At 43.8% G+C, this 20,156-nt stretch overlaps 1 protein-coding gene across 1 annotated transcript; it reads right to left on the reverse strand.

Moving 5' to 3' along the window:
• Positions 1-17,049: 17,049 nt before the first annotated feature.
• On the reverse strand, positions 17,050-17,782 carry LOC123430311. Its single transcript, XM_045114179.1, has one exon. The coding sequence runs from the start codon at positions 17,684-17,686 to the stop codon at positions 17,216-17,218; it is 471 nt and encodes a 156-aa protein (XP_044970114.1). The 5' UTR covers positions 17,687-17,782; the 3' UTR covers positions 17,050-17,215.
• Between the last annotated feature and the right edge of the window lie 2,374 nt (positions 17,783-20,156).

Genomic DNA, 20,156 nt, shown 5'->3' on the forward strand with positions numbered 1-20,156 from the left:
CCTCAAAAGGAATTTCCTCAGTGATGAAATTCTAAAAATATCCTATTCACCCCCTCTAGTCGATATAAGCACTTTCACATCCCTACTAGGCAACTCTTTTTCATGAGGTTGTCTACCAAACTTCGAGAAATTGAACTCATGTGACACACCTTCAAAGCCAACAGTGACAGTTTGCTTCTCACAATCAATATGAGCATTAACAGTATTCAGGAAGGGTCTGCCAAATATGATGGGACAAAAGCTATGTTGTGCAGTAGCAAGAACGAGGAAATCAGCAGGATACTTCGTTTTACCACACAAGACTTCAATATCCCTAACAATTCTCACATGGCAGATAGTATCTCTATTGGCAAGCTGAATAGTTACATTCATAGGCTCTATCTCAACAGGTGCAATCTCATCTTTGATGCCATCGTATAAGGATTGAGGTATTGCACTAACACTAGCACCCACGTCACATAAACCATGGTAGCAATGATCTCCTATCTTAACAGAAACCACATGCATGCCAACAACAGGCCTATGTTTGTCTCTAGCGTGAGGTTTAGCAATTCTAGCAGCATCTTCACAGAAGTGAATATTATGTCCCTCAACATCGTCGGACAGTAGATCTTTGATAATAGCAATGCTAGGTTCAACTCTAATTTGCTCAGGGGGTGTAGGTGTTCTAATATAGCCTCTACGTATCACAGTTGAAGCTTTAGAATGATCCTTTATCCTAACAGGGAAAGGTGGTTTCTCAATGTAAGCACTGGGAACCACAGGATCATTATAGGCAATGACTCTCTCTTCAACTGGAGTGGGTTTAACTACATTGACTTCTAAAGGAGGATGATACTTAAACCACTTCTCTTTGGGGAGATAAATATGAGCAGCAAAGGATTCACACAATGAAGCTACTATCTCAGAGTCAAGTCCATACTTAGCGCTAAAGTCACAAAAAGTATTTGTCTCAACAAAGTATTTAACGCAATCAAACGTGAAATTCATACCTGACTCCTTACCTTCTTCAAGCTCCCAATCTTTAGAGTTGCATTTAATTCTCTCCAATAAATTCCATTTGAAGTCAATATCTCTCTTCACAAAATAACAGGTACAAGAAGTGTCAAGCATGGTGCGATCATCATGAGAAAGCCGAGCATAAAAGTTCTGAATGATAATTTCTCTCGAGAGCTCATGATTGGGGCATAAATATAACATTTATTTAAGCCTCCCCCAAGCTTGAGCGATGCTTTCTCTGTCACGAGGCCAAAAATTATAAATATAATTCCGATCACGATGTACTAAATGCATAGGATAAAACTTTTGATGAAATTCCAATTTCATCGATTGTAGTCCCATGATCCAGTATCATCACATAGCCTATACCATGTCAACGCCTTATCCTTCAAAGATAAAGGAAAGACCTTCTTCTTGACCTCATCCTCGGGCAAACCTGCAAGCTTAAATAAACCACAAACTTCATCTACATAGATTAGATGCAAGTCTGGATCTGATGTTCCATCTCCTGTAAAAGGATTAGCGAGCAGTTTCTCAAGCATACCCGAAGGAAATTCAAAGCAAATATTTTCAGTAGGTGCAGAAGGTTGAGGAGAAACTCTCTGCGCTTCGGTTCGAGGTGAAGATACCCCGAACAAGCCCCTCAAAGGATTAGTATCCATAGTGACAAGTGACAACAAATTTCAGCACACTATATGAATGTTTCCTTACAAAGTTCCACTTACCAAAGGCGCTTCACTCCCCGGCAATGGCGCCAGAAAAGAGTCCCGATGACCCACAAGTATAGGGGATCAATCATAGTCCTTTTCATAAGTAAGAGTGTCGAACCCAACGAGGAGCAGAAGGATCTAACAAGTGGTTTTCAGCAAGGTAAAATCTGCACGCACTGAAATTGTCGGTAACAAGTGATTGTGTGGTGAGATGATTCGTAGTAAGCAACAAGTAACAAAAGTAGCAACGGTGCAGCAAAGAGAAACGGTGCAGAAAAGTGGCTCAATCCCTTTTGTAGCAAGGGACAAACCTAGACAAAGTCTTATAGGAGGAAAAACGCTCCCGAGGACACACGGGAATTTCTGTCATGCTAGTTTCATCATGTTCATATGATTCGCGTTCATTACTTTGATAGTTTGATATGTGGGTGGACCGGCGCTTGGGTACTGCCCTTACTTGGACAAGCATCCCACTTATGATTAACCCCTCTCGCAAGCATCCGCAACTATGAAAGAAGAATTAAGACAAAGTCTAACCATAGCATTAAACTAGTGGATCCAAATCAGCCCCTTACGAAGCAACGCATAAACTAGGGTTTAAGCTTCTGTCACTCTAGCAACCCATCATCTACTTACTACTTCCCAATGCCTTCCTCTAGGCCCAAATAATGGTGAAGTGTTATGTAGTCGACGTTCACATGATACCACTAGAGGAAAAACAACATACACCACATCAAAATACCGAACAAATACCAAATTCACATGACTACTATTAGCATGACTTATCCCATGTCCTCAGGAACAAAAGTAACTACTCACAAAGCATAATCATATTCATGACCAGAGAGCTAATGAGTAGCATCAAGGATCTGAACATAAACTCTTCCACCAAGTAATCCAACTAGCATCAACTACAAAGAGTAATCAACACTACTAGCAACCTTACAAGTACCAATCGGAGTCGCGAGACGTAGATTGGTTACAAGAGATGAACTAGAGTTTGGATATGAGATGGTGCTGATGAAAATGTTGATGGTGACGAGTCCCCTCCAATGATAGGAGTGTTGGTGATGACGATGGCGACGATTTCCCCCTTCGGGAGGGAAGTTTCCCCCGCAGGATCGTCCTGCCAGAGCTCTAGATTGGTTCTGCTCAAGTTCCGCCTCGTGGCGGCGGCGAATCCACGAAAAAGCTCCTCCTTGATTTTTTCCTGGACGAAACCCTTCATATAGCAAAAGAGGGGGGCAAGTGGGCCAGCAGGGTGCCCACAAGCCCTCATGGCACGGCCCGGGGGGGTTGCCGCGCCTTGCAGGCTTGTGGCCACCCCGTGGCGCCCCTTTAGCGTTTCTTCGGCGCAGTATTTTTTAGAAATCCAGAAAAAACCCTCCTTGATTTTTACGACGTTTGGAGTTGCGCAGAATAGGTATCTCAAACTTGCTCCACTTTCAGGCCAGAATTCCAGTTGCCGGCATTCTCCCTCTTCATGTAAACCTTGCAAAATAAGAGAGAAAAGGCATAAGTATTATACCGTGAAGTGAAATAACAGCCCAAGACGCGATAAATATCAACATGAAAACATGATGCAAAATGGACGTATCATCGCCCATAGCAGTCCCCGTGTCGTCGTCCGTAGCACCTCGCAGTGCGTCGCCTCGTCGATTCATCTCCGTGCGCCACCGCCCAACTTGCCGCAACCATGTAATTGACTCACACCACCCTGTCTCTGAAGCACAAAGGAGAGGATGACTCATTGCAACAATATCCCAATGGCATCGTGGGTCTGTGCCGGAGCAGGAAGGGAGACAGGGATGCGGCTCACGGGCCATGATAGGAGGTTGTCTAGAGGAGCGCGACAACAAGAAAATCAATGGTGGCCATGAAGATAAATGTGATGTGGGGAATGGAGGAGGAAGATATGAATGTGTGGGTCCACAACATATATGTCACTTTTTCTTGCTCCTTCGCGAGCACACGCGTGGAACAAAGGCGGATGGCCCAAACACCGATTTCAAACGTTTCCCTTTCTTTTAACATGTTCATCTAGTGAGATCAGATGTGTCAAGCTTAATTAGAACTTGCATCACTCTCTGGCTCAACTTGTGATATCAGATGTGTTCAATATTAATTAGAAGGAAAACGATTCAATACGGCCAGCAGACCCAAGCTTCGACTGGCTAAGCATGTGTTTGTCCGATTGAGGCATATCCAATGTCCTTGCTACATCTGATCTTCACAAACTTGGACACATCTTCTTCACAAGCCGTTCTGCATTTTAGTTAGGGCGTTATTTATTTTCTTTTGTACTCTACCACACCTTCGTTCTGAATTACTTGTTGTAGAAAAGGATAAAAGTGGGTATATATAAAACTCAAATACGTCTAAATATACCCATTTCTGTGACAAGTAATTCCAGACGGAGTGAGTACTTTACAATACATGCAGCTTTGCAGACCTCTAAAGTAACTCACCAAAGGGGAAACCATTACCGTTGAACGAATAAGACCGAGGCAACACCTCACACACGGCATCGAAGTCTAGACATGACACACCCTCATGACTAAGACGTCAAAGGAGGAAACCAAGCCTTCCATCCATGAACCATGAACCCAACACCGATGAACCATCTTTCAGATCCCGCCGATGCAGACGACAATCTGCATCTGCTCCTCGACTACCTCTCAGGCTTTGTGTCAATGTTGGAGCAAACGATGTCACAACGGTAGAGCCCAAGGACACAATTCCACCACGAGGATGCCACCGCCACCATACCATCCTTGCTTGAACAGACTGGTTTCCTCATTGATCGCCAACCATAGGACCTATCACCTCATTGGGGTAAGATCCGAAGAATCTTTCTGTTGGAAATATGCCCTAGAGGCAATAATAAAATGGTTATTATCATATTTCCTTGTTCATGATAATCGTCTATTGTTCATGCTATAATTGTATTAACAGGAAACAGTAATACATGTATGAATAAATAGATCACAATGTGTCCCTAGCAAGCCTCTAGTTGGCTAGCTCGTTGATCAATAGATGATCATGGTTTCCTTATCATGGACATTAGATGTCATTGATAACAGGATCACATCATTGGGAGAATGATGTGATGGACACGACCCAATCCTAAGGATAGCACTAGATCATGTTGTTCGTATGCTAAAGCTTTTCTAATGTTAAGTGTTTTTTCCTTCGATCGTGAGATTATGCAACTCCCGGATATTGTAGGAGTGCTTTGGGTGTATCAAACGTCACAACGTAACTGGGTGACTATAAAGGTGCACTACGGGTATCTCCGAAAGTGTGTATTGGGTTGGTACGAATCGAGATCGGGAGTTGTCACTCCGTGTGATGGAGAGGTATCTCTGGGCCCACTCGGTAGAACATCATCATGAGCTCATTGTGACTAAGGAGTTAGTCATAGGATGACGTGCTACAGAACGAGTAAAGAGACTTACCAGTAAGGAGATTGAAAAAGGTATAGGTATACCGACGATCCAATCTCGGGAAAGTTCTATACCGACAGACAAAGGGAATTGTATACAGGATTGATTGAATCCTTGACATCGTGGTTTATCCGATGAGATCATCGTGGAGCATGTGGGAGCCACCATGCGTATCCATATCCCGCTAATGGTTATTGGCCGGAGAATGTCTCGGTTATGTCTGCATGCCTCCCGGACCCGTAGGGTCTACACACTTAAGGTTCGATGATGCTAGGGTTATAGGGAATTGCTATACGTAGTTACCAAAGGTTGTTCGGAGTCCCGGATGAGATCCGAGATGTCACGAGGAGCTCCGGAATGGTCCGGAGGTAAAGATTGATATATAGGACGGATGGGTTTGGACGCCGGAAATGTTTCGGGCACCACCGACAAAGTGTCGGCACCACCGGAGGGGTTCTGGAGGGCCACCGGGAGAGGCCACCAGCCCCAGGAGGCTACATGGGCCAAGTGTGAGAGGGAACCAGTCCCTGGGTGGGCTGGTGCGCCCCCACACCCAACCCAAGGCGCCTAGAGAGGGAAAGGGGGGAAAACCCTAAGTCAGGTGGGCCTAAGGCCCACCAGGGGTGCGCCACCCCCTCTCCCCCCTCCTGGCCGCCACCTCGAGCCCCATCTAGGGCTGCCACCCCCTTTAGGGTGGGAAACCCTAAAGGGGCACCACCCTCCCTTCCCCCAGGGCCGGTCTTGAGATTTTGGGGGCCCGGGGCGAAGGTAAAACTCGGGCCCCTTAATATAATCATCATAACAATAATAATCAACTTCGTAAATAGTTTGGGATTTGCATCACTGCGATCTCGCGAGTAAGTCAAAATTTTATATGATAGCCTATGGAGGATGTAAATAAAGGAGTGTGTGTCTAAATATCCATTACTCCCTCCGTTCATAAATATAAGTATTTGAAGAGGTTTCACTAGAAAACTACATACAAATGTATATAGACATACTTTAGAATGTACAATCATTCATTTTACACCATATGTAGTCACTTAGTGAAATATTTAGAAAGACTTATATTTAGGAACGGAGAGAGTAGAAGACATAGCTGAAAAGCCAAAGCGTGTTTAGTGTTATGATGTACTTTATTGGTACAAAGTTCAAACATTTATTTTAAAATGGAAGAAGTACTATATTAGACATAAGGACATTACATGTTTGAGATAATCAAAGATTCAAACATATCACATTTGACTCCATATAAAAAATAGCATTTGATATGCAGAGTAGTCCTTAGATGAACTAATGGTAAGATTGATATTATAAATAACAATATCTGAAAACTTAATTTAGAACCATGAGCAAATCCATATAAATGATATGAAAAATATTCTTTCATATCTTCAAAAATCAAATCAGAAGTACCGTAATAGCTCATTTAAAAATTAATAAATCGAGAGATAACTATGCAATTTATTCCATCATTGCATGGTTCATCTGAAAATTATTCGCCAAAATCAATATCGAGGACATCACTTTTCATTCTTGGTCTTTTTGAGATCTAATGTAGGCCACAAGAACATAGTACTCTCAATCTGCAGAAACATAATGGTTAAAGATACTTGCTGAATATATGTCGGCCGGCCGACCGGTAACCGCCCACATCCACAGGTGACACCCAGCGTCTGTGCACAGACGACCTCATCCTCGAGGAAAGCTCCCTGGTATATCTGCTGCAATTACGGCACGAGGCGGAAAAGGCAACGTGTTCTAGGGTTGTAGCCCCAAACTGCTGGATCCCGATTGATTTGTGCCTTATATTACTCCTGCTACTGTGGAAATATATATATACACCTTGGGTTGGATTGGAAGAAGGACTGCATCACAGTGTGCGTGCATAGGCCCGTACGTAGGCTACTGCTGTGTTGTTCCGGTCTCCGTGTGGCATGGGCCCGACGCTACTTACAGGCCGGGAGGGGCCCTCTGGATTTAGGGGGGCCGGGGAGGCCGCCCCCTGCCCCCTCAGGGCCGGCCCTGCCTTCCCCCTATATATAGCGGGGGTTTTGGCCATTGGAGACACGATTTTCCATCTCTCTCGGCGCAGCCCTGTCTCTCTTCTTCCTCCTCTCCCACGGTGCTTGGAGAAGCCCTGCCGGGAGACCTCGTCTCTCCATCGACACCACGCCGTCGTGCTTCCGGAGATCTTCCTCAACCTCTCCCTCCTCCTTGCTAGATCAAGGTGTGGGAGACGTCACCGGGCTGCACGTGTGTTGAACGCGGAGGTGTCGTGATTCGACACTAGACCGGAATCACACCACGATCTGAATCGCCGGGAGTACGACTCCATCAACCGCGTTCTAGCAACACTTCTGCTTAGCGATCTTCAAAGGAATGAAGAAGCACTCTCCCCTCTCCCGTTTCTGGTCTCTCCATAGGAAGATCTGAATATGGCGTAGGAAATTATTTGAATTTATGTTGCGTTACCCAACAGTGGCATCCGAGCCAAGTTTTCTATGCGTAGATTCCATGCACGAGTAGAACCAAAAGGTTGTGGGCGCTGATTTGTCAATTGCTTGCCGTTACTAGTCTTATTCTTTTCTGGCAGTATTGTGGGATGAAGTGGCCCGGACCAACCTTACACGTACGCTTACGTGAGATAGGTTCCACCGGCCGACATGCACACCGTGCATAAAGGTGGCTAGCGGGTGTGTGTCTCTCCCACTCTAGTCGGATTGGATTTGATGAAAAGGGTCCTTATGAAGGGTAAATAGCTTTGGCATATCATCGTTGTGGCTGTCACGTAGGTAAGAAGGCGTTCTTGCTAGAAACTCAAATCAGCCATGTAAAACTTGCAACAACAATTAGAGGACGTCTAACTTTTTTTTGCAGGGTTTGACATGTGATGTGATATGGCCAAAGTTGTGATGTTACATGTGTAATGTATGAGATGATCACTTTATTGTAATAGGATTCACGACTTGCATGTCGTTGAGTAGGACAACCGGCAGGAGCCATAGGAGTTGTCTTAATTTATTGTATGAGATGGAACACCATGTGTTTACTACTTTTACTACATTGCTAACGGTTAGCTATAGTAGTAGTTGGCATGACGACTTCACGAAGACATGATGATGGAGATCATGGTGTCACACGCCGGTGACAATGATGATCATGCGATGCCCGAAGATGGAGATCGAAAGAGCAAAGATGATAATGGCCATATCATGTCACTATATGATTGCATGTGATGTTTATCATGTTTTTCATCTTATTGCTTAGAACGACGGTAGCATAATAAGATGATCCCTCATAAAAAAATCGAGAACGTATTCCCCTAAGTGTGCACCGTTGCGAAGGATCATTGTATCGAAGCACCACGTGATGATCGGGTGTGATAGATTCTAACGTTCGCATACAACAGGTGTAAGCCAAATTTACACACGCGAGACACTTAGATTGACTCGACGAGCTTAGCATGTACAGACATGACATCGAATACAAGAGACCAAAAGGTCGAACATGAGTCGTATGGTTGAATACGATCAGCATGAAGTTGCTCACCATGATGACTAGTCCATCTCACGTGATGATCGGACACGGGTTAGTCGACATGGATCATGTATCACTTAAATGACTAGAGGGATGTCGATTTAAGTGGGAGTTCATGAGACGAACTTAATTATCATGAACATAGTCAAATAGGTCTTTGCAAATTATGTAACTTGCGCTATAGCTCTACGGTATTTGATATGTTCCTAGAGAAATCTTAGTTGAAAGATAGAAATAGCAATTCTGCGGACTCGGTCCTTTAACTGAGGATTGTCCTCATTGCTATGCAGAAGGCTTATGTCTTTAATGCACCACTCAGTGTGCTGAACCCCAAGCATGTCTGTAGATGTTGCGAACATCCAACATACATGTTTTTTGATAACTACATGATAGTTCAGTGTGTCTTGCTTGAACAACTTAGAATTAAGGCATTAAAGACATTACGAACGTCGCGGGACATATGTGATGATCCAAGAGATGAAATTGGGATTTCATGCTCGTGCCCTTGTTGAGAGGTATGAGACCTCCGACGAGATTCTTTGTTTGCAAAGTAAAGGAGAAGAGCTCAATCATAGAGCATGTGCTCAGATTATCTGAGTACTACAATCGCTTGAATCGAGTGGGAGTTGAACTTCCACATGAGACAGTGATAGTTCTCCAAAGTCACTGACACCAAGCTACTAGAGCTTGGTGATGAACTATAACATATCAAGGATGGATATGATGATCCTTGAGCCATTCGTGATGTTTGACACCACGAAAGTAGAAGTCAAAAGGGAACATCAATTGTTGATGGTTTGTAAAACCACTAGTTTCAAGAAGGGAAAGGGCTTGGCGGGATACTACATTAAACGGAAAACTGGTTGTTGCTCTACGAAGATACCCAAGGATGAACCCAAACCCGAGACTATGTGCTTATGAAATAAGGGGAACAGTCACTGAAGAGGAACTACCCTAGGCACTTGGTAGATGAGAAGGCTGGCAAAGTCGACAGAAGTATATTGGATATACATGATATTGATGTGTACTTTACTAGTACTCCTAGTAGCACGAGTGTATAAGATACCGGTTCGGTTGCTAAGTGTTAGTAACTCTAAATAAAAGCTACGGAATAAAGAGAGACTAGTTAAAGGCGAGGTGACGATGTGTGTGTTTCCACTACAAGAAATATGGTCGACAATGACCCTCCTTTTTGGTCATTGAATCGTCATTATTTTCAATTTATGACCTTCTTATGACCAAAATGAGGAGGTCAACAATTGGCCGTCAAGAACGAACGAACTTGACCTTTCTAAAGTTTTGGTCACTGTTTTCATGACCAAAACAATTAGGTCATGGCCAAAATTTTGGTCATTACCCATGTGCCTCATCCATGTAGGATCTGACATGGCTAAGCTCATGTGGCATCATCCACGTGGCAAACATATGACATGGCAGTGACCTTTTTGTGTAATGGGATTATGACCTTCCTGATAGAGATGGTCAAAAAAATTTAAGGTTTGAACCCTCTTAGACACCTCATGACCTTTTTGTATATTTTAGTCATAGATCTATGACCAATAAAACCGCCGTCATTATTTTTTGTCATAAACGAGCTTATTTCTTGTAGTGTTCCAAGGTTGATATGATCACATATCGCACGTCCCTCTACCATCGAGATTAGTGTTAAGCATAAATAATTGTTATTTGGTGTTTGCGTTGAGCATAGACATGATTGGATTATGTTAATGGCAAATACGATTATTCATCTAAAGAGAATAATGGTTATCCTGTTTACTTGAATGATACCTTAAATGGTCTTACACCTAGAATGAATGGTTTATTGAATCTCGATCATAGTGATACACATGTTCGTAATATTGTTACCAAAAGACACAAAGTAGTAATGATAGTACCACTTACTTGTGGCACTGCTACTTGAGTCATATTGATATAAAATGCATGTATAAGCTCCATGCTGATGGATCTTTGTACTCACTCATTTTGAAACGTTTGAAACATGCAAACCATGCCTGTTGGTATAAACGCATGAAGAAACTCCATGCGGATGGATCATTTGACTCATTTGATTTTTTCACTTGAGACATGCAAATCAAACCACATGGGCAAGATGACTGAAGACCTCTTTTTCCAGTGAGATGGAACAAGAATGTAACTTGTTGGAAGTAATACATTTGATGTGTGCAGTCCGTTGAGTACTGAGGCACGAAGTGGATATCATTGTGTTCATACTTCACAAATGATTTGAGTAGATACTAGTGTATTTACTTGATGAAACAGAAATCTCAATTATTGAAAGGTTCAAGTAATTTCTGAGTGAAGTTGAAGATCATCGTGACAAAAGGATAATATGTCTACGATGTGATCGTGGAGGTAAACATATATATCTGAGTTATGAGATTGGTAAACATTTAAGACAATGTGAAAATAGTTTCACGTAAAAAATGTTTCACAACTCATGCCACCTGGAACACCATAGTCTGATGGTGTGTCCGTATGTCATAGTCGTGCCCTATTAGATATAGTGCATACTATGATATTTATTATCAAATTACCAATATTGTTTCTGGGTTAGGCATTAGAGACTACCGCATTCACTTTAAATAGGGCACCACGTAATTCCGTTGAGATGACACTGTATGAACTATGGTTTAGAGAAACCTAAGTTGTCATTTCTTAAAAGTTTGGGGCTACGATGCTTATGCGAAAGAGTTTTCAGCCTGATAAGCTCGAACCCAAAGCGGATAAATGCATCTTCATAGGACACCAAAAACAGTTGGGTATACCTCCTATCTCAGATCCAGAAGCAAATATGTTTGTTTCTTGAAACGGGTCCTTTCTCGAGGAAAAGTTTCTCCCGAAAGAATTGAGTGGGAGTTTTGGTGGAAACTTGATGAGGTCATGTGAACCATCACTTCAACCAGTGTGTGTGTAGCAGGGCGCAGGAAGTTGTTACTATGGCACCTACACCAATTGAAGTGGAAGCTAATGATTGTGATCGTGAGACTTCGGATCAAGTTACTAGAAACCTCGTAGGTCGACAAGGTCACGTACTGCTGCTGCAGAATGGTACAGTAACCCTGTTTTGAAGGTCATGTTGTTGGACAACAATGAACCTACGAGCTATGGAGAAGCGATGGTGGGCCCGGATTCCGACAAATGGCTGCAGACCATGAAATCCGAGAGAGGATCCATGTATGAAAAACAAAGTATAGACTTTGGAAGAACCACTTGATGGTCATAAGACTATTAACTATGAATGGATCTTTAAAAGGAAGAGAGACGATGATGGTGAAAAGTCAACATTAAGAAAGCTCGACTTGTCGCAAAGGTGTTTTCGACAAAGTTCAAAGAGTTGACTACGATGAGACTTGCTCACTCGTAGAGATGTGAAAGTATGTTGAAATTTTGTTAGCAGTTGCTGCATCATTTATGAAATATTGCAGATAGGATGTCAAAATATTGTTTCCTTGACGGTTTCCTTGAGGAAAGGCTGTATGTGATACAAGCAGAAGATTTTGTCGATCCTAAAGGGTGCTAACAAGTATGCAAAGCTCCAGCGATCCTTCTATGGACTGGAGCAAGCATCTCGGAGTTGGAATATACACTTTGATGAGATGATCAAAGTTTTTGGTTCTATACAAAGTGTGTGAGAAACTTGTATTTCCAAAAGGTGAGTGGGAGCACTATAGAATTTCTCATGAATATATGTGGTTGACATACTGTTGATCAGAAATAAGTAGAATTTCTGTAAAGCAAAGGGTTGTTTGAAAAGAGTTTTTCAAAGAAAACCTAGATGTAGCTACTTGAGAGTTGAGCATCCAGATCTATAAAGATAGATCAAAGTGCTTAATGGAACTTTCAGCGAAATGCATGCCTTGACAAGTTTTTGAAGGAGTTCAAATAGATCAGCAAAGAAGGAGTTCTTGGCTATGTTGCAAGGTGTAAATTTGAGTACGACTCAAAGCCCGACCACGGCAGAAGAAAGAGAAAGGACGAATGTCGTCCCCTATGCATCAGCCGTAGACTCTACAAGTATGCTATGTTGTGTACCGCACCTAAAGCGTGCCTTGCCATGAGTCAGTCATGGGGTACAAGAGTGATCCAGGAATGGATCACTGGACCGCGGTCAAAGTTATCCTTAGTAACTAATGAACTAAGGATTTTTTTTTTCAATTATGGAGGTGATTAAAGAGATCGACATAAAGGAGTTACGTTGATGCAAGCTTTGTCACTGATCCGGAGGACTATGAGTAGTAAACCGGATTCGTACAGTGGAGCAATCATTTGGAATGGTTTCTGATGGGGCGTAGTAGCATCTATAGGATGACGTAGAGATTTGTAAAGCACACACAGATCTGAAAGGTTCAGAGCCGTTGACTATAAACCTCTCTCACAAGAAAGACATGATCGAACCCCAAAACTGTGTGGATGTTGAATTCATTACAATCACATAGTGATGTGAACTAGATTATTGACTCTAGTGCAAGTGGGAGACTGTTGGACATATGCCCTAGAGGCAATAATAAAATGGTTATTATCATATTTCCTTGTTCATGATAATCGTCTATTGTTCATACTATAATTGTATTAACAGGAAACAGTAATACATGCGTGAATAAATAGATCACAATGTGTCCCTAGCAAGCCTCTAGTTGGCTAGCTCGTTGATCAATAGATGATCATGGTTTCTTGATCATGGACATTAGATGTCATTGATAACGGGATCACATCATTGGGAGAATGATGTGATGGACAAGACCCAATCCTAAGCATAACACTAGATCGTGTTGTTCGTATGCTAAAGCTTTTCTAATGTCAAGTGTTTTTTCCTTCAACCGTGAGATTGTGCAACTCCCGGATATCGTAGGAGTGCTTTGGGTGTATCAAACGTCACAACGTAACTGGGTGACTATAAAGGTGCACTGCGGGTATCTCCGAAAGTGTTTGTTCGGTTGGTACGAATCGAGATCGGGATTTGTCACTCCGTGTGACGGAGAGGTATCTCTGGGCCCACTCGGTAAAACATCATCATGAGCTCAATGTGACTAAGGAGTTAGTCACAGGATGACGTGCTATGGAACGAGTAAAGAGACTTAACGGTAACGAGATTGAACAAGGTATGGGTATATCGACGATCAAATCTCGGGCAAGTTCTATACCGACAGACAAAGGGAATTGTATACGGGATTGATTGAATCCTTGACATCGTGGTTCATCCAATGAGATCATCATGGAACATGCGGGAGCCACCATGGGTATCCAGATCCCGCTGATGGTTATTGGCCGGAGAATGTCTCGGTCATGTCTGCATGCCTCCTCAACCCGTAGGGTCTACACACTTAAGTTTCGATGACGCTAGGGTTATAGGGAATTGCTATACGAGGTTACCAAAGGTTGTTCGAAGTCCCGAATGAGATCCCGGACGTCACTAGGAGCTCCGGAATGGTCCGGAGGTAAAGATTGATCTATAGGATGGATGGGTTTGGACGCCGGAAATGTTTCGGGCACCACCGGAAGGGGCCACCAGCCCTAGGAGGCTACATGGGCCAAGTGTGAGAGGGAACCAGCCCCTGGGTGGGCTGGTGCGCCCCCCACACCCAGCCCAAGGCGCCTTGAGAGGGAAAGGGGGGAAACCCTAAGTCAGGTGGGCTTAAGGCCCACAAGGGGTGCGCCACCCCCTCTCCCCCCTCATGGCCGCCACCTCCAGCCCCATCTATGGCTGCCGCCCCCCTTTAGTGTGGGAAACCCTAAAGGGGGCGCCACCCTCCCTTCCCCCTATGTATAGTGGGGTTTTTGGCCATTGGAGACACGATTTTCCATCTCTCTCGGCGCAGCCCTGTCTCTCTTCTTCCTCCTCTCCCACGGTGCTTGGCGAAGCCCTGCCGGGAGACCTCGTCTCTCCATCGACACCACACCGTCGTGCTTCCGGATATCTTCCCCAACCTCTCCCTCCTCCTTGGTGGATCAAGGTGCGGGAGACGTCACCGGGCTGCACGTGTGTTGAACGCGGAGATGCCGTGATTCGGCACTAGATCGGAATCACACCGCGATCTGAATCGCCGCGAGTACGACTCCAGCAACCGCGTTCTAGCAACGCTTCCGCTTAGCGATCTTCAAAGGTATGAAGATGCACTCTCCCCTCTCTCGTTGCTGGTCTCTCCATAGGAAGATCTGAATATGGCGTAGGATTTTTTTTGAATTTATGCTACGTTACCCAACACTTTCCTCAGCGCCGTCCCCGAAGCCAATACGATGAACAACCCCGAAACCGAAGCTACTAAAGCCTAAAAACAATCTACACATGTGGACCCAACGACCCCCTCACCACAGATGGTCGAGGTCATCGGAAGAGGGAAGCCACCGGAGGACAGCGACGGAAGGAGGCACTCCTAGTGGTGCACGCGAGACCACCTTTCTTTCTTCTCTTTGAAGAAGAAAGACCCAGTTAATCTCAAGGATTTTGTACCAATTAGTATGTAATGTTGTGTATAAAATCATGGCTAAGTGTGTGGTAAATCGCTTTGGCCTTCGGACTTTGCTAAAGGATATCATAGCCCCCATTCAAAGTGATTTCATTCCTGGGCGAATGGTAACAAATAATGCCTTAGTTGCTTTTGAGTGTATAAATACTATGCAAAAGGCAAGTGATAGCAAAGGATCTTTGCGCGCCTACAAGTTAGATTTCACAAAGGTGTATGATCGTGTGGACTGGGATTTCCTTAAGGGTTTTGAGGAAGTTTGGCTTTGCAGACCAATGGATCATATGGACGATGAGGTGTGTGACGTAGTCAAGTATGTTGTGGGACTTAACGGGACTCTCCTTCATTCCTTTATGCCCTCTCGGGGTTGCGACAAGGTGACCCGTATTATCCTTACCTATTCCTTCTTGTCGCCGATGGTCTCTCTACTCTGTTACACTAGGAGATCAATACCAAAAACATTTATGAGTTTAAGATCTGCAGAGGCCCCCCTCACTTTTCTCACCTATTATTCACTGATGATAGCTTGTTATTCTTTAAGGCTAATCGGCACCAAGCCCTGAGAATAAAGAATATACTAACAAGGCATGAAAAGGCCACGAACCAACTGTTAAGCCCAAGTAAATGTTCTATTGTGCTTGGAAAATCCTACAACCATGAGGAAGGAAAGATAGTGGCACACATTTTTGGTGTTCAAAAGATTGATTTTGAAGAAAAGTATCTTGGACTTCCGGTCCTGAAGGAAGGATGCAGAATGGTATTTTTCAACCCATGAAAGAGTGCTCTTTGAAGAGATGTAGTGACCGTTGTGAGAAATATCTATCCAGTGCGGCTAAGGAGAGCCTTATAAAGTCAGTATTACATGTGTTATCCACCTATGCTATGAGTGTGTTCAAATTCTCTCAGGCTTGTGCGGGGAGCTTGAGCAGATCACTAGAAACTTTTGGTGGGGGGATGAAAATGATAGAAGGAAGATACACTTGCTTGCGTGGGATAAGCTGCTAAAGCCAAAAGATAAGGGGGTATGAGATTCTGGGATCTTCGCTTATTTAACCAAGCCCTCCTTGCTAAGAAGGTTCGGTGACTTATTCAATTTCCGGTCAGCTTATGTGATAGACTGTTGAAGACCGACATATTACCCACATGGCAACCTAATTGATACCGCTTTATCCAGAACGCATCACCGTGTTGGCAAGGAATCTGTCATGGTTTGGATCTCCTTAAGAAAAGCATTGTTTGGACAATTGGTGAAGGTGATAAAGTTAAAATGTGGAGAGATAATTGGATTCCAAGAGGAAATTTAAAAATCTTCAAAAAACAATCACGAATTAGGATAAAATGGGCGCTAGCTTATCGATCCAGTGTCAATGTCATGGAATGAGGAATTGATTAGAAAGTCTTACTACCTCATGATGTTGATGGAGTGTTAAAAATTCCCCCCCCCCCCCCCCCCCCCCCCGGCTCTCAGGGCTTGTTCGGTTAATCCCCACTACAAGGGGTTTAAAGAGGATTTGAAGGGTTTGAGGTGGATTTTGACTTGCTGGGGATTTAATCCCTTCAAACCTCTTGAAATTCTATGAAACCGAACAAGGCCTCAGGGTTTTATTGCATGGCGTTTTTGAAAGTTCAGGTGTATTTTCGGTTCAAAGTGCTATTCGTTAATGACAAGAAGGAGAATCATGATGTGGAAGAAAATAGTACGGCGTCATGGAGCGTACCTTGGAAAGCAAATGTTCCCCCCAAAATTGGAAATTTTGGATGGCGATTGGCGACGAAATCACTTGAAGTTCAGACTAAATAGACATAAGAGAGGTCTGAAGATATTCCCTACATACTCTATCTGTGGTATGGAGCCAGAAGATAATACACACCTTTAAAGAAAACAGACAAAAAAATATGATCATATAACGTGGTAGATGTACATCCGTATATACACATGTATTCGGTATTCTTTCCTCCAGCGTCATACAAGTAGTACAAGTGTACAGCAATCGTGGCCTAAGAAATCGCAACAAACTAACTGCTCCAGTAGTCCAAATTAAGCTACATCGACGGCGACGGCGGCGGCGGCGGTACTGCAAAGCGGACTGGCCTTGAATCCAACGGCAGGGAACGACTTCTTGACGGGACCAACGCTGAGGGTGACAACCCCGCCGCTCACCTCGACGCCGGTGATGGGGACCCAGACGAACAGCACGCGAACGCGGACGCCCTCGAGCCCCGTGACCGCCCCGGGCGCCACGGACCCGGAGAGCCTGATGTCGTAAAGAACGCGGTAGGCCCCGGCCTCGACCTCGCAGCCGTCATCGAGGAAGAGCTCGAAGGAGCCGTCGGAGTGGAGGAGGTACCGCCGGGCGGTTTTCGGGAGGAGCGCGCGCGGGAGGCCGAACCGATCCATCAGCTCCGGCACGGTAGGAGGGTCGTACGGCGCCGTCGAGGTGGAGCTAGTGAGGAGATTCAGGACAAGGAGGAGCAGGAGGAGGCGGCGGCTGGGGGCTGCGGCGGCCATGTTGACCAATGGGGGCTTGCTTGTTCTTGGTTTTGGCTCTGGCCGTTTGTTGTTTCTCTCTCGACGGATGGATGGGAAAGTGCCACCGGCCAAGGGAGCTTGGTTTGGGACGGAATAACCGGAATAAAAAGGAGGAATCTTTGAGATATTCTGTTAGCTTCAGCGATTTTTCTTTTTTCGACAAAGCTTCAGTGAAGGGTGGTATTGTAAGATCGCCATTGCCCTTTAAAGCCTTGTTTGGTACCAAAGGGGAAGAAACCCATAGAAGGGCACGGGTGCCTTAATCTGTTTATTTTTTGAGCGGTCCAAATACAGCGGTGGAATTCTTGAGACCGATTCAGCCCATGGTTTCTTCATCTAAAGAATAAACAAGGATACCGGAAGGATCCCGTATAAATAAACGAGCCCTTAGAATTTCATATTTGTTTGTGATCAGCAAGATAGGTTTAATTGTTAAAAAAAGTTAGCTAGGTTAAGAGCAGCTAGACTTAGCAGATCCGAACCCTTAAACATATTGGACATGCCGGGGCACATCTTTTGTAGGGTCCAAACAATCCCTTATATTTGATGTTAAGCAGCCACAATAATCAAATGCAAATCCTTAAATCCATGCAAATTCATGTGCGCAGATCGTATAGCACAAATTCATCACACTTAAATAGTTCAACAAAGCAACAAAGCAAAAATAAATCATAGTTGAACAATTCAGACATGGCAAAATGAAATTTAAGTCCTAGCAAGAAGGATTCAATCAGGAGAAGGATCACCAACTAGACCACATCCGTACGACCTCCTCTTCGCCTCATGTGCCTCCATCTGTGTCACATGCTCTGGCTCTATTCGTGCCACCTGCTCTACCACCATCTGTGCCGCATGTTCTGCCTTCATCCGGATTGACCTGTGTCGTGGACGATCGGACGACGCCTTCCTTGTCGCCTGCTAGATGGACGGATAATGAGCTTGTACATTATCCATTCGCTTTGATTTAATTTGATTCTCGGGAAAATGAGCTTGTAATTTGATAACTTGTTTCATTATTTTGGCAAATGCATGGTTTCTGTAGATAATAAACACATGTCAGACCTTCGTGTAGATGAATCTGTTAGAACTATGAAATACTTAAAAGGTCGAGACAATGGTTGGATAGGACCACAAATATAGTCTTGAATTCGTTCAAGGAATTGGAGGGGTTCTCCTTGAATTTTAAGATACGAGGGGGTCTTAAAATGAGTGTCCCAGTAGCACATGTAGTGCACATAAAACTCGAAGATTGTGGGAATTTAGCTTCATTTAAGTCATGACCATTGGAATTATAGATAATTTTGCTCACCATCCTTGTTAAAGCATATTTCTCCATGTGTGGTTTTGGTAATTGATGACAATCCCTATGGACTAAAGGTTGCCTTGAGTTATATTCGAAGGATTTGTCCATAGGCACTTCTTGAAGTCCATCTGTTGGTTTCAAGGAGTTTATATGGTGACCAAGGTGGTATTCAAGGTTTTATCCAAAGATTGGTCATGTGAGGGTTGAGCTTATTGCAAGCATGTCTTGAAGAAGAAGATTGTGTGAACATTCATGTTTTCCTTCAAGACATCATATTTATGAAAGAAAGAAGATAAGGTACAAGGTTGATCAACACTAAGTAAAAGAGTGAATCAAGTTGATCAACACACAAAGCCTACAAGATGTACCGAGAGGGATCAAGTGATCCCATGGTACGGTAAGCATTGTCCATTACGCTTTGTGTACTAACCCATGGTCTACGTGAGAGTTCTATGTGGGTCCAGATATGTTTCACTGGGCTTTTGTCAAGAGGAAGATATCATACAACCCATGGAGGATGACATCAAGTGGTGGTCGTCATCAAGATTGCGATGTGCAAGTTCAAGTGGAGCATCATGAAGAGATCATGCTTGAAGCTTCTCGTCCATTATGGTGACAATGGACTTGTGAAGATGTGCCGAAGAGTGGCTCATCCATAGTGGAGTATGGGGGAGCAATAAACTAGTCTTCATCGAGCCTACACAATCAAGAAAGGTGGTCCATCTTCAGGAGGACAACATCGTCATCATCTAGCTCAAGTGGACTATGCGCAAGGCAAAGGTTTTCCCTTGATATGTTTTCTATTTTACCGGTCTCATGGTTGTACTTGGGAGACCGGGTTATAGGATCGATTGTCGTATTATCAAGGGGGGCTCTCAAGTGATTAGCATGGTCATATCGTTCGTTGAGAGCTCAAACCATTGCATTCTTGGCATCATCATCTTTCTTGGTTCTTGTTTGGTGTTTCTCTTTGTGAGTTCTTGAGCTTATGGTCATCTTCATGAAAATCTCAAGTTCATCGAAAATGGAGTTCATGTGCATCTTCAATGATGTTTTCAATGTTGGAGTTTTTGCCGATTCTTCATTCATATAGGTTTCACATCTCTATGTCATTGGAATTTTCAAACTGCCATTTCTAAAGATAGA

This window comes from Hordeum vulgare, chromosome 2H (assembly GCF_904849725.1).
Source record: "Hordeum vulgare subsp. vulgare chromosome 2H, MorexV3_pseudomolecules_assembly, whole genome shotgun sequence".
NCBI lineage: Eukaryota > Viridiplantae > Streptophyta > Magnoliopsida > Poales > Poaceae > Hordeum > Hordeum vulgare.

Excerpts from the sequence above, each read along its gene's own strand:
- LOC123430311 (XM_045114179.1), bottom strand. The coding sequence starts at position 17,686 with ATGGCCGCCGCAGCCCCCAGCCGCCGCCTCCTCCTGCTCCTCCTTGTC.